The sequence below is a fragment of the Schistosoma haematobium genome, chromosome ZW (genome assembly GCF_000699445.3).
Source record: "Schistosoma haematobium chromosome ZW, whole genome shotgun sequence".
Classification (NCBI taxonomy): domain Eukaryota; kingdom Metazoa; phylum Platyhelminthes; class Trematoda; order Strigeidida; family Schistosomatidae; genus Schistosoma; species Schistosoma haematobium.
Genome location: NC_067195.1, coordinates 78,888,649 through 78,902,925, shown reverse-complemented (window position 1 = coordinate 78,902,925; position 14,277 = coordinate 78,888,649). Strand labels below are relative to the sequence as shown.

Below are 14,277 nucleotides of genomic sequence, written 5' to 3'. Positions count from 1 at the left end.
TGAGGCTAAACCACCATGGAAAACCTGGAAGCACTGGACGGACGTTTCGCCCTAGTATGGGACTCCTCAGCAGTGCGCATCCACGATCCCGCACCCCGCGAGATTCGAACCCAGGACCAATCAGTCTCGCATCAGGCGCTTAACCAACTAGACCACTGGGCCGGCATCCAATGGTGAAATTTCTAAAAATCTCCACAAAACCCCTTCTGATAATAATCATCTGCTCGCTAGTGACTGACTTCAAGAGATACTCCTGAAGTTCTAGTGTGAAGTCGTTACCAGTGGAGTTCAACTAGGTCTGTTATGAGATAGGAACTCATTGAAGACAATGGTATATGGTGGCGCAACTTCGTGGATTGGTTGAAGTTGGACATTAACACCGTTGGGTGCCGGCTCAGTGGTCTAGTTGGTTAAGCGTCTGGCGCGAGACTGATAGATCCTGGGTTCGAATCTCGCGGGGGGTGGGATCATGGATGCGCACTGCTGAGGAGTCCCATACTGGGACGAAAAGGTCGTCCAGTGCTTCCAGGTTTTCCATGGTGGTTTAGCCTCAATTGACTCGTGATTTCAATCAGTGAAAAACATATCTGTATGAAACCTGACTAAATCAATGGTGGAGAATTACAAGTCTTTTTTTGTTTTTGTAAATTTGAAGTAAAAGAAGAAGAGAAGCAAAATAAAATGACGAAATCGATAAATTATCTTATTGTAAATTTGTTAACTTACTTGGAAATATAGTATAATAACCCATATGAGACCAAGAACAATAGCTGGTTTCCCGTCAGCAATATCAGTCGGATTGACATTGACTAATTTAACCTATTTATGATACATATGTTATTAAAAGAAACTTCAAAAAGAAATAGTTCATTATGCAGTCACAAAAGAAAGATAACAGGAATAAAATCAATGTATATACTTCATTTTGATTGATACCAACTAGGTAGTCTTTGATAACCTACACTGTGATTTCGAATAAATTACTACACTGTGATTGTTGACTTACTCAAACTAGTGACCGTATTTCAGGTTGATCGATAAGATCTAAACATCATGATAGTCATTCTTATCAAGTAATTAATTAGTTTACCTTCAGTCTATTACAATTATCTGTTCGGTAGTTTTTATAATTGGCTTTATACTTCTCAACTGTTGGGTATTTCCGGATAGGATTATTTGGATAGCTGTTCTTAATACTCTAGATGAACAGTAACATTTAATCATTGTACTGTAAATGGTTTATATTTAGCGAACCGATAATACGATTGTGGTAAAGAATTTGGTTACAAATACAAATGTGTCTCTAGCTCTGATAATTAGCACATTCCATAATAGTTGTTATTCAGCTGATTTTTTTTTTCACTTTAACTCTAACAAGAATACGTTGTATACCGAGTGAAACCTGACAGATCACATCATATCACAGGCTGGCATAGTAAGATTTCTTTATAATGTAAGTAGGCTAAGAGCCTCACCAAAGTAGTCCCACCTAAATGTTCTTTACTAGGTTGATTCAGACATATATATATATATACATATATATATATATATATATATATATATATATATATATATATGAATTGCAAGCACCATCATATCTCCATTACCAACGAAATATCTGTTATAACTGTCATATCTTCTCACTCAAATTAGCTTTATTGACTAAGCGTAATTTCATGACCCCACCATCAGAAACATAACTAACGAATAATAAGAGGATAGATGGACAGTGTCTTCTGATTTTTAATTAGTACTTGTAAAAATGTTTTTAGTTTGTATAAGCCATTTTTATTGTGAGTAATAGTGAGGCTAGACGCAGGGTATTAAGGAACGATGACAAATCAGTTGATGAAGTTGTGAATTTTCATCGAATGAGTTGGTTGGGCCAAGTGTTACGTATGCCTAAACACTGTTTACCATGACGCGCAAACAGCCATGTTGGCAGATGCAGACTGCGTGATTGGGGTCCACGTGACTATCGAAATCAATCGTTGGAGACTCTTGGTAACATGACTCAGGATCGATCACAATGGAGTAATATATACACTCTTTGTCTGCCGTTAAACCGTGAGATTAATAATGACTTTGTATCCTTCTTTCTATAAAATTTTTTTTCTTCCTGTACTATATCCTTATACACAATCTTTCTTTGATAAATTTCTACCATTGAAGTGACTACTTCTATGAATTTGGTGTTCATCTTGTTGTGCTAATGAGGTATGGCAACTTGAACCGATACATATATGTGCCTGATCCAACGTTGTAGCTGACTGACTGAATATAATGATGATTAGCATGGTATCGTCTGTTAAATGAACAACTTTTTAAAAAAAAATCTTTGCAAAAAAGTAGATACAACCTGAATGTTCACTATATTGTAATGAATTTCCACTTACATTCCTTGAATGTAAAAATTCCAATGCAGTTTTAATGTTTGATAGACAATGTATCCGATTCATTTGAACCCGACTTTCTGCACGCTTTGTAAAGAGAAAGAAAGTTGAAAACACAATTAAGGAGAAGTTCAATATGGAACGAAAAAATAAAACAGGTGGATGTTTGCATGTCATACGTTGCTAATTGAGATTTATATAATCACTGTATATTAACACTATACCAGTTTTATCATTACTAATAAACAACCAGTAATTTATAGACGATCCATTTCATTTACAGTTATTTCTAAACAGAATAATGATTGTTATTAATAGTTGTTGATAGCTTTTTCATGGACTACCTGTCCAGTCAATTAATAAAATCCAGTCTTACCATTTGACTAACCGATATAATTATAAGAATGGGTGTTTTTGAAGATTGTAGTGATTATAATAGTTGAACTCATGAGTTGATGTAAGCCAGACCACCATTGAAACCTAGAAGCACTGAACGGACGTTTCGTCCTTAATATGGAACATTTCAGTCCTGGATTCGGGTCCTGCATGTGGAATCGTGATTGCGCATTGCTAAGGAGTTCCCTACTAACCAATATAACATTGAATCAAATTTTTGACAATAAATAGTGATGTTTTTCTTTCTTCAATGTAAATCATTAAAAGGGTTTTAAACGATTCGCATTAGAATAGACATTGTACATCTCAATAAAACATTTCTACACTAGAGTGTCTAAGAATAGGAAGTGAAAAGTAATTAACCTTTGTCATCATATAGAAAATACATCTAGTTCAAATTACACTGAAGAGCTGGTTTTTCCTGGTTATTTTTATTCTGTAATGTACGATACATTCGAAGATAGTTTCCTTCATGTACTAATACTAAATCAAGGTTACATTTGTTTTATGTTACTTTCATACTCCATAACATTAAGCATCCGTAACTCGGAGCTTTAAATTTCATGACGTTTGTGTTAACCCACGGCCTTCGCTTTTAGATTTGATAATGGATAAGAACTAACGACATTCAAACCCTACACAATATGTGGTTGTGGAAATTACTGAATTTCATTAAAATCTTGAACCGATATAAGTTGGATCACTATAGAAAATCTAGAATCATTGTGTTTTCAGATTTTCAATAGTGATCTAACTTAGATAAATTCATGATCTTAATGAAGTAGAAACTGTTCGATGTATGTAATAATTCACTTAACGTTCGATGCTATATACCTTTAAATTTGTCTTGGTTGGGAATTTTTTATAATAACCTGAAATGTGAATGCAGACGAACGTGATAAGAGTTTCAAATGTAACATTTTCGTATATAAACTACATGTTATAACTTGTGGCCATGTGCCCTACTAATGCATAAAGTCATTATACCGCCAATTAGAGAACAGTGAATGGTCGACTGGCCCTATGACTCATAAAACCCGTACAAGCAGTCTAGAGTCTTTACCGGTCCTGTTTCCCGCTTAGCCCTGCCTATTAAGTTCAGAACATCAATCTCAGTCTCTATAATATGAATAATGTATTTCAAACATACTGGGTTTATATGTAAATCAAACAGACCACCTCACACCACAAATAGAAACACAACACTTGTACAAGATCAAGCCAAAAGTGGTTGTGAATGTGGGAGACTGTAATTAATAGACTGGGCAGAACTCAAGAACGGTAAATCGTATAATAGTAGTCTATAGATCAAAATAAAGCTTAAAATAAGAGGGACATGAATATGCATAGGTTAGCTGCTTAGCAATCATACAATAAAAAAAATACACATATAGTATTAGTCCAGAAATAGATTCCAACAGTTACCATCCATTATTCACATCGAGATATAACAATTCATATATTTTTCAATTTGATAGATGTTGTCCCAGTTTCTCATGAAAGATATTTTGTTTATACTGAATCACATCAGTCAAATATTTAATTAAATAAGAAGAGAATGATGATGATTAACTATATACATCTATCTCTGTTTGTATAGGACTTTTAGTAAAATCATTCCATATCTTTATAGTTGAGATTATTTATTTATTTTAACACATATATATTGGTACAATGAGGCATCATATGCGCCACACAGATCTCATTTGATATGTGTGAGGGCTGTGATACTGCACGGGTTCCAAAACCGAAGCAGGTGGTTTTCCCAAGGAGCCACACCCGGAGCCTTCGACCTGAAGGTCGAAGATGGACTCTCCGTGTACACCAACCCGGTTAAGGCGCCGGACATTCGCTCTTCGTCCTCTCAAGTTCGTAAACAACACCCCTGCCACGAGAAGGCAGTGAGTAGGGCTTCCCTGGCAGAGGCTATATACGCGTGGCCATGTGAGAGCATTTGGAGAGGGAGAGCGGACTCTCCCAACTCTCGGCCGTACTAGGGCATTTGGGGGCAATAGTTGAGATTATGAGTCAATTCAAGCTAGACCATCATGGAATACCTGGAAGCACTGGACGACCATATCATCCTACTGTGAGACTCTTCATCAGTGCGCATCAACGATCGTGGATCACAACTATCAAAATTACTATAATATCCACAGAACCCCTTCTGATGTCATTCCATATCTCACAGAAATCTATCATTAATATTTTTTTTCTTTTAAATCAAACGTTTTTATTGATGACCTGATTCATCTTCCTATAATTTATGGCTATAAATTTATATCATATGTGTCTTTATATTGAAATGAATATCCGATTATATTACCATTTTCTTTTGTTATTGAAAGACCATTCATTCATAATGATCACAATGTCCAACTAACTGTTAATCAAATGACTAATAATAATAATAATAATAATAATAATAATAATAAGAAGAAGAAGAAGAAGAAGATTCATTTCTTTTATGCGACAAAGGAATTTGTCAAACTTGATTTATAGAAAGTACAAATGTTGATCACATAAACTTTTCTCATTGATTCGTATCATCTATTCATTTATAATGTGACAGGTTGAATTAAACAATCAAAGTTTATTTGATCAAGTTAAGAACAGTTATGTGTAAGATTCAGCAAAGCAAATATATCAGTATGGGATTGTGGAGATTACAATTAAACACTTAACAGTCTTCACAACCCCATACTGATAATTATCATGTGCTCATTAGTGACTAGGTTCATGAGAGAATTCTTGCAGTTCTGGTGTGAAGCCGTGACTAATAGTGCTAATCCATGTCAGATATAGAGATAGTTATCTACCTCAAACAGGTAAAATATTGTAATTTTGTATTAAGTATACCCTACGATTTACTTGAACATAGGTTAATTGTTCAAAACATTTGTGTTTCATATAGGACACTAAAACAGAGCAACTTTGATGGAGTTTTGTTCTCTGAGCTGGATGGCTTGGTTGTGGAGCTTTCATCGTTCTTCTGAACAACATTATCAGCACAAACTTCAGATAGAAGTGAAGTGTTCGAATTTCTCCATATGCGTTTCACAGCTTGTTCTGTACACCTCGACATTGATTGGTTCTTATTGACCATGAGCAAACTATCCAGCTCAGAGAACAAAACTTCATCAAAATCATCCACCTGAGCTACAAATCTTCTCCACCATCTCACAGAGTAACTTTCCTAAAAAGATTAATAATTTTAAAAAGTCTTAACCTGATAAATGTCATTTAAAGTGAGATTTTGATTAATAACAGGCTATTTTCATTCGAATGAATTATCATTATAAATATACTTTACAAGAGGGTAATTTTACATTAATTTTCAAGAAAACCAGACACCATTTAAGCACTATACAAATTGAACAGTACACCTCAGTCCCGTGGTTCAATTACCGTATTTAAACCATAACCTATTTAAACATTAACTATCTTTAACACAAAATATAAGTCTTATTTACGTTATTGTAACAGAAGAATTACGAATGGATAAATTTAGAGCCTGTTGACGGAGTTATTAAAAACTATTGATTTCTCAATCATTCTTTGTGTTTAAATGAATCTGCGTCAACAGCATTAATCTCCAGCATACAAAACCTCTGAAGTTTTCTATGCATTATTTGCTGCCTGGCATTTACCGTTAATTGTGTTTGAGTCCTGTATGTAGGATCATGGATAGGCACTGAGACGAAACGGCCATCCAATACTTTCTAACTTAGACTGATTTATGATTTCAAATAAATTTAATGTGTTGACTAGTGATATAGAAGCCTTTCGACTAGATTTTTTGAGTTATGGTTCTGTGTGGTTTAACTAATCCTACTGGATTTTTTACTTTATTTGAAGCCAAACAGTGCAAAACATCCAATCATCTCCTTTTCTTAAGTTGAAAAACCTGAATAGTTGTATATAGGGTGTAATGAATTCAGATACAGGCCGAACTTTATCTTCTGACATTAATAAGAATGAATAAAACAAAACGTACCGAAGATGTAAAGAACCTACAATTACCATTCTATTTCAACACCAACTTAACAATTCAAGTTCTTCATTAGCATTTAGCTTATACTTGATCCCTGACATGATCCTGAATGTTCTACTACAATATATTTATAGATGATGTTGGCGGAGTTTTGTTCTCCACCAAAATCATCCACCTGAGCTACAAATCTCCGTCATCTCATAGATGATGTTATACTCATATCCATATTTAATTACTAGTGATGATCTATTAAAAAATAACCAAAGTAAGAAATCATATATTACTTTATCAAATATAAAAAACGCTTACTAGTTTCTCTCCTGATAAAACTTCTAAAATTCTTATTAACACTATTCCATTCTTGATATCTTCAAATAAATCTTGAACTTTCAATGGTGGATTCGCCTAAAGTGAAATTATAATCATCAATAATTGAATGGATAACTCGAAACCTTAATAACAATGAATCACATATTTTAATGTACAAAGTTTGTGTTTGATCACTCCTAGAATACTGAATGTTTATTCTTAGTAGTGCGAGGATAAAGGACATATTAAGTCTGGAATCAGTACAGAGATGATTTACACTTTGTATTCTTGGAACCTTAACTTATAATTCTAGATTAACAAACCTGGGCTAGACCCTTTATGGAAGAGTCGAATCAAATTAAATCTTATCTTTTTCTTCAAATTACTTAATAAACTATCCTTTACATCCAATCAAGTGATTCAATATGTAGAAACTTCTCATTAAGATATCTGTAACTCCTTGTCACTAGTGAAACAAAATTATTCCAAATCATCTCTTGATATGAATTACTTCACCTGTAAATTTTCTAGACTCTGGAATAACCTACCACAATCTATCCGTACGATAAAATTACTCCCATTATATGTTCGCTGCATCGATGTACACTGCACTTCTGAAAATGCATTGAATGTTCTAGCACCTGCAAGTGTATCTCGTTCCATTATAGGAACTTTAAATGTTTAGCTATTTTTATTAGTGCATTCCCTAAGTAAAACCACCTACTTGCTGTCACTTTATGGTAACACTGTCCCTAGCAACCTTAACTAATTTGAACAATATCTAACGTTAACAGTATATTACTGTGTCACATGACACATGAATTTCGGTAGACCTCATTGACATACTTTGCTGCTCTCTGTTTTCATTTTACTTTCTCTAGTTGTAGATAATTATCATTAATCCGATTTGGCACATGAAATGACCTTAATTACTCCGTTCATAATCAACAGGCTGTCCATTTAAGAAATATTAATAAATTCCCGGCTGATGCATTGGATTGCTGTTATACATGTACTACCTAAACAATTACTGAACTTGTATACTTAAAACGTTCTTCTATCACATGTTTGTTCTGTATACCTAATGTTCCTCTTTATATCAAATTGATCATGCCTATAAACTGGCGTGAATTCTGTAATTATTATTTTCAGAATATATTATATTATGATGTTTATAAACGTGAACATCTTTAATGGTGTATAATAAGAAATAGGGAATGATAACAGAACGAATAATCAGAATTTTAATCTATAAACTAAATAATTATAGGGGTTATCCAATAATCATTACTACTATCCATAACGTTTAATACCACAATCATAACAAACTAGTGGAACACTGAATGTCAATTATACAATAATGATTTGATATTATATACAACAAAAGTGTAAAATGTATACTTCGCGTTCATAGATGAGTACTACAAACAAATCATAATAAATTGGAGTGTCACTAATATAAATCATCAATGTAATTCTTTACAATAAGCTATATAGGATATTATTTCCTAACATATACAATGACGCTTATATCAGTCTTATATCAGTAGTATATATGATAGTTATGAATAATTATGAATAAAATAAATGTGATCATTATTTATAAACTTACATTACTCAAATATGTGTTTAACCAATTGGTAAATGTTTTCTTCTGTACACGTTCTTGTTCGCCTAGAGTAAAAATGAAACCATAAAAGAAATTATGAACAGAGTAGTGACAAGTGGGGGCCGCATTCCTATAATTGAACAACATATGGAAATCAAAAGAACTTTCAACCAATATCATAGTGAGAATATTCAATAAGAACGTCAACACAGTTAGTTCTGCTGTACGGAGCTGAAACTTGGAGAACTACTACAACCACCATCAAGAAGGTACAGGTATTTATAAATAGTTGTCTACTCAAGATACTCAAGATCCATTAGCCGGATACAATCAGCAACAGCCTATTGTGGGAGAAAACAAACCAACTTCCAGCTGGAGAGGAAATTAGGAATAGACGATGGAAATGTATAGGACATACACTACGCAAATTGTCAAACTGCATCACGAGGCGAGTGCTAACTTGGAATCCTGAAGGGAAGCGTAAAAGAGGAAGGCCAAAGAACACATTAGGTCGGGAAATAGAAGCAGTTATGAAAAGGATGAATAGGAACTGGAAGGAGCTAAAAATGATTGCCCAGGACAGGGTTGGATGGAGAATGCTGGTGAGCGGCCTATGCTCCTTCACGAGGAGTAACAGGCGTAAATAAGTAAGTAAGTAGGTGACAAGTGGAGTTCTATATATGTCGGGTATGAGACATTTATTTACTGTAAATAATAGATAAAAACTGTGTAATAAAGTGAATTGATTGGAGTTAGTCATTAACACCGTTGTATATGAACGTTAAGTGTTCATGCACAAGACTGAAGGTCTTGAGCTCGAAAAACGGTTTCGGTCGTAGATATATATATATATATATATACTGTTGAAGAGTTTTACACTATGAAGAAACGTCAGCCCAGTGCTTCTAGGTTTTCAGTAGGGATCTAGCAAAGATTGGCTCATGATTTACACTTTGAAAATTATATAATCTCTACAAATTCCCTATTCTAATAATTTTTCTCACCCAATTTTTAAACTTATGTAAGCTCTTCAAATCTTTTATAATCATCATACAATTCATCATGTTACCATGTACTGCTTCATCTCCTCTAAATCTTTTAACTTGCTCCTCCGAATATATATATATATATATATATATATATATATATATATATATATATATAGTAATTATTGATAACCTTTGTTATTCGAATTTGTTCCGTCATCAGTGACGATTACTCCATACTAAGTCATAACTCAATGTTACACTTCAATACGAATGTGGTTGTATGCAGTTGATGAAAAGTCATAAAATAAAATGAATTCATATTATTCTGCTTTGATTATTGTTTTGGTTATATTCAAAATAAATCAGTTGATGATATGACCATGAATTATTCTATGAATTATTTATTTATTTATTTTAACACATAGATATTGGTACAATGAGGCACCAAATATATATGCGCCACACAGATCTCATTTGATATGTGTGAAGGCTGTGATACTGCACAAGTGCCCAAACCGAAACAGGTTGTTTTCTTAGAGAGATACACTCGGAGCCTTCGGCCTGAAGGTCTGATCCACATGGCAGTGGAGCAACGTAAAGAGGTGCATTCCCATGGTATCCGGTGACCAACGATTGGTTCATACTCCATTTGTTCCTTTAGGATACTGGAGTCCATGTGCACCATTGGTTTGGAATCAGGGTTTTCCAACTTCCCTAGGTGGACTCTCCATGTCCATCAACCCGGTTAAAGCACTGAAAATTCGCTTTTTTTCTCTCAATTTCGTAAACAATACCCCCACCGCGAGAAGGCAATGAGTAGGACTTCCCTGGACGAGGCTATATACTCATGGCCATGTGAGGCTTGAAATTAGGTCATTTAACCTTGTAATAAGAGATAACGTGGAGATGTGTTCTTTTTTCATTGAGAAATTGTTCTCCTGTTTTCAGTGTACAGTTACATCACAATGAATAAACTTCTGGATAACTAAGTTGTAAGCTTAGATCTTAATTTATCAATTTCTGGTTGACGACTTAGATAGTATAACTAGTCCTTAAAAATAAAGTATAGCTTAATGACAAATGCATCGATCTATGTTTGTTCATTGAGACACTTATAACAACCCAATTATAACTGACGATCAGATACTTTAACACTTGACAGTGATCGACTATTGTACGTTTCTGAATGAGGTTTAGAGTTGTCCAGGATCGGAGCATAAGTTAGAGATGTAAATACAGGTAGCCGTGCAAAATAAAGAAACTTCAATTAACTCTCTGTATACTATTTAAACCTTACTCTGAATCCTCTTTAGTTTAGACATTCAGTAACGGAAATTAAGAACGAATCCCAAATGACTTCTTTTGAAATGGAATTTTCACACTTGTTAATTGATTTGCTACACACAGTTACAAACCTTCCACAATGATAATAATGATAATAAAATGTACAACTTCATTCAAAACTTGGCTATTAATGAGTGTATCACTGACTTCTAAAAAATATTTTAATGAAATCTTTATTAACAACATCACCATCTCAGTCAGTTTTTAATACAGCGTTCAATCGAAACACGACCGTATAACAGATAAATTAACTTTTAATGTGCTGGCTTTTACCTAACTTATGTTCAAAAGTCTTGTTGGTAAATTTTCTATCTTTGGAATAACTCCCTATTGACTATTGAATGAAGGTTCAAATTAAATACTTAAATGAGCAAGATTATTTGATTATGAACATAAATATCAATCCATAGTATTGTCACGCAACTGTCCCCCTGAAGAGTTCCATAATAGGAAGATAAAATTGTACAGGGTTCGCTAGTTTGGAATGATTTTTTCAACTTCAGTTAATCTGTGATATTGACTATTGGAGGAGTTTAAACTAATAAGCCAGAGTTCAGTAGTCTACATATTCAAGTTTAATCATATTGTAGCATCGTGAGATCATTACAGTTTTTCAATATAGGCTAATATATGGACATTGATATGCACTGTATAAATATCTTAAACGTCAAGCAAACAACTATCTCATCATCTATGACGTTTAGTAACTCTTCGTTAAACGTAAGTAATTTTTACGGTTGAAATGAAAGGTCGATCTAAGTTAAACCATCATAGAAAACCTGGAAGCACTGGATGATTGTTTCATCCTACAATCTTCACAAATCTCCATACTGATTAAAACCTTAAATTATCTGAATAAATAGTAAAGAAAAAAATGAGGACTATTTTAAAAGTGATATAAACATGAATATTTTATCGTTATTCCCAAACACATATCATTTTTATATATAAAAGAGGTTCTTGATGTCAAACTGCTGTTTGAAGCGATTACGAGTTTCACCTAGTCTGCGAACGGAACAAATACTCTGTGACCAAAGATCAATAAACTAGCTATTATGATGCATCCCAGACACGTTAACTAGAGAGAAAAGTCCAAGTTCGAAACGGGGAAATATATTCCTCAAGCAGCCAGAAACACGAGAAATAACAACACGCACAAATCAAACGTATATATACAGCAATAAATTGTCCTTGGGAAGCGTTACAAAATAGCATAATAAAAGATACAATGAATCAAAAGCGTTTAAGATTATCCCAAGTGGGAAATACGACATGAAAGTAAAATTGAGCACTTTTGGCGCAAAAACAAGAGCTTCAAATTTTTAAAATAAAATTACAAAAATGAGGTATTTACCAAGTGAGTTCTGAAGATTTAACATCTCCAACACAGAGGTGAATAGTACTATAATGAGATGTTTATTTTATTTTATTTAATTGTTAAGTTCATGAGTCAATTAAAGCAGGACCCGAAAGTTCTGGGTTCGAATCCCGTGAGCGAGATCGTGGATGCGCACTACTGAGGAGTTCCATACTAAGGCGCAACGGCCGTCCATCACTTCAATGTTTTCGAGAGAGAGGCGAACCCATGACCTATCAGTCTCGCCCTCGAGCGCTTAACCATCAGACCACTGAGCTGGCCGGCATCCAACGGTGTTATTGTCTAACTTCAAATAATCCACGAAATTGAGCGAAACATCAGGATTCGATAACCGTTTTGTGATATAATTTAACATTCATTCTATTCAACAATTATCTTATTTAAAGAAATAAAACCAACTAAACATTACGAATTCAGTACATACTATGAACTTTTAAAGTACACAGTTGAATACAGTTAAACATACTATACAACTGTTAACATTTTGACCCAATTATTAAAATCTGATTGATAGAACTACTGTGGTACAATGTTTCGGTGAACTTAAAGATAACTTTAAGTCCCCAAATGCTCTAGAACGGACGAAGGGTGGGGAGAGTCAGCTCTCTCTCTCTCTCGAAATTCTCTCACATGGCCACGTGTATATAGTCACTGCCACGAAAGTATTATTCACCGCATTCCCACGACATTACTGTTCTTTACGGAATCGAGAGGACGAAAAGAGAATATTTGGCACTTTAACTGGGTTGGTGGATACGGAGAGTCTACCCAGGGGAGTTCAAAAACCATGATTCCAAACCAATAGTGCATATGGGCTCCAATATACTGAAGGAACGAAAGGCGTATAAACCAATTAATGGTCACTGGCTACCACGGGACCATATCCCCTAAAGTTGCTCCACTGCCTTATGGATCAAACCTTTAGGTCAAAGTCTCGGGGAGTGGCCCCCTAAAACAAACCACCTACTTCAGTTTGGGCACGCATGCAGTATCATAGCCGACACACAAATCAAGTGTTATATATATATGATGCCCCTTTGTACCTATATTTTTGTGTTCCAATAAATAAGATGACTAGTGCTTTAAAGTCGGATCAAAATTCTTCCGATCATATATATGTATACAATAATATAATCAGATTTCTTAACAAAAACTCAACGAACTATTCAATATAAGCAGTTAAAAAATCCCCATAAAATAGTCAAAAATGAAGAATATTTAAGCAAAAATATAGATGGATTTTCGTATCTGTGAGTTTTGCACTATACTTCAGATACTCATTGAGTCTCTTCAGTGCAATTGGGTGCTCACTAGATTTCAACAGTCTGAAAATCCGGGCAAAGACTACTCAAAAATGAAGAATATTTGATCAACATAATATTCACTATGATTCAAGATTATTGATTATTTAATAAAACAAAAATACCCAACAAAATAAATAAATATTCTTACTTCGAAGTATATTGAATTTAGTATTTAATATAACAGACCAAAATTCAGCAAACTCATCCATTATTGATTTATTACTCTTTTGTTTAATATTCCATATAATATTGATTAGGGAAAATTACGTAATAATAGTAATGGTAATAATATGTGTTCATTTCACTGAACAAACTACATTCAGTTGTAATCTATAATAACGATATATGCATGAGGATCTATGTTTGTTTATTAAGACACTTATAATAATAACCCAATTATAACTGGTGATGATGATGATGATGATACTCAGATACTTTAACTAGTGTCTATTACTGATTCAAATATATAGACAAATGATTATGATCAGATATTCAATTCCACAATAAAAAAATAAATCCAATTTTATGTTAGAATAGTAACTGTGTTCCTTCTCTAGCTCT

At 33.8% G+C, this 14,277-nt stretch overlaps 1 protein-coding gene across 1 annotated transcript in view; it reads right to left on the bottom strand.

The window, feature by feature from the left end:
• Positions 1-13,925, bottom strand: part of MS3_00010501 (uncharacterized protein) — a gene marked incomplete at both ends in the record, with an annotated part of 137,077 nt that extends 123,152 nt beyond the window's left edge. The window contains 5 exons of the mRNA XM_051218877.1: positions 727-819; positions 2,397-2,480; positions 7,093-7,188; positions 8,705-8,766; positions 13,865-13,925. Of these exons, the coding sequence (XP_051072574.1) occupies positions 727-819; positions 2,397-2,480; positions 7,093-7,188; positions 8,705-8,766; positions 13,865-13,925 (396 nt within the window). The remainder of the gene's footprint in view (positions 1-726; positions 820-2,396; positions 2,481-7,092; positions 7,189-8,704; positions 8,767-13,864) is intronic.
• Between the last annotated feature and the right edge of the window lie 352 nt (positions 13,926-14,277).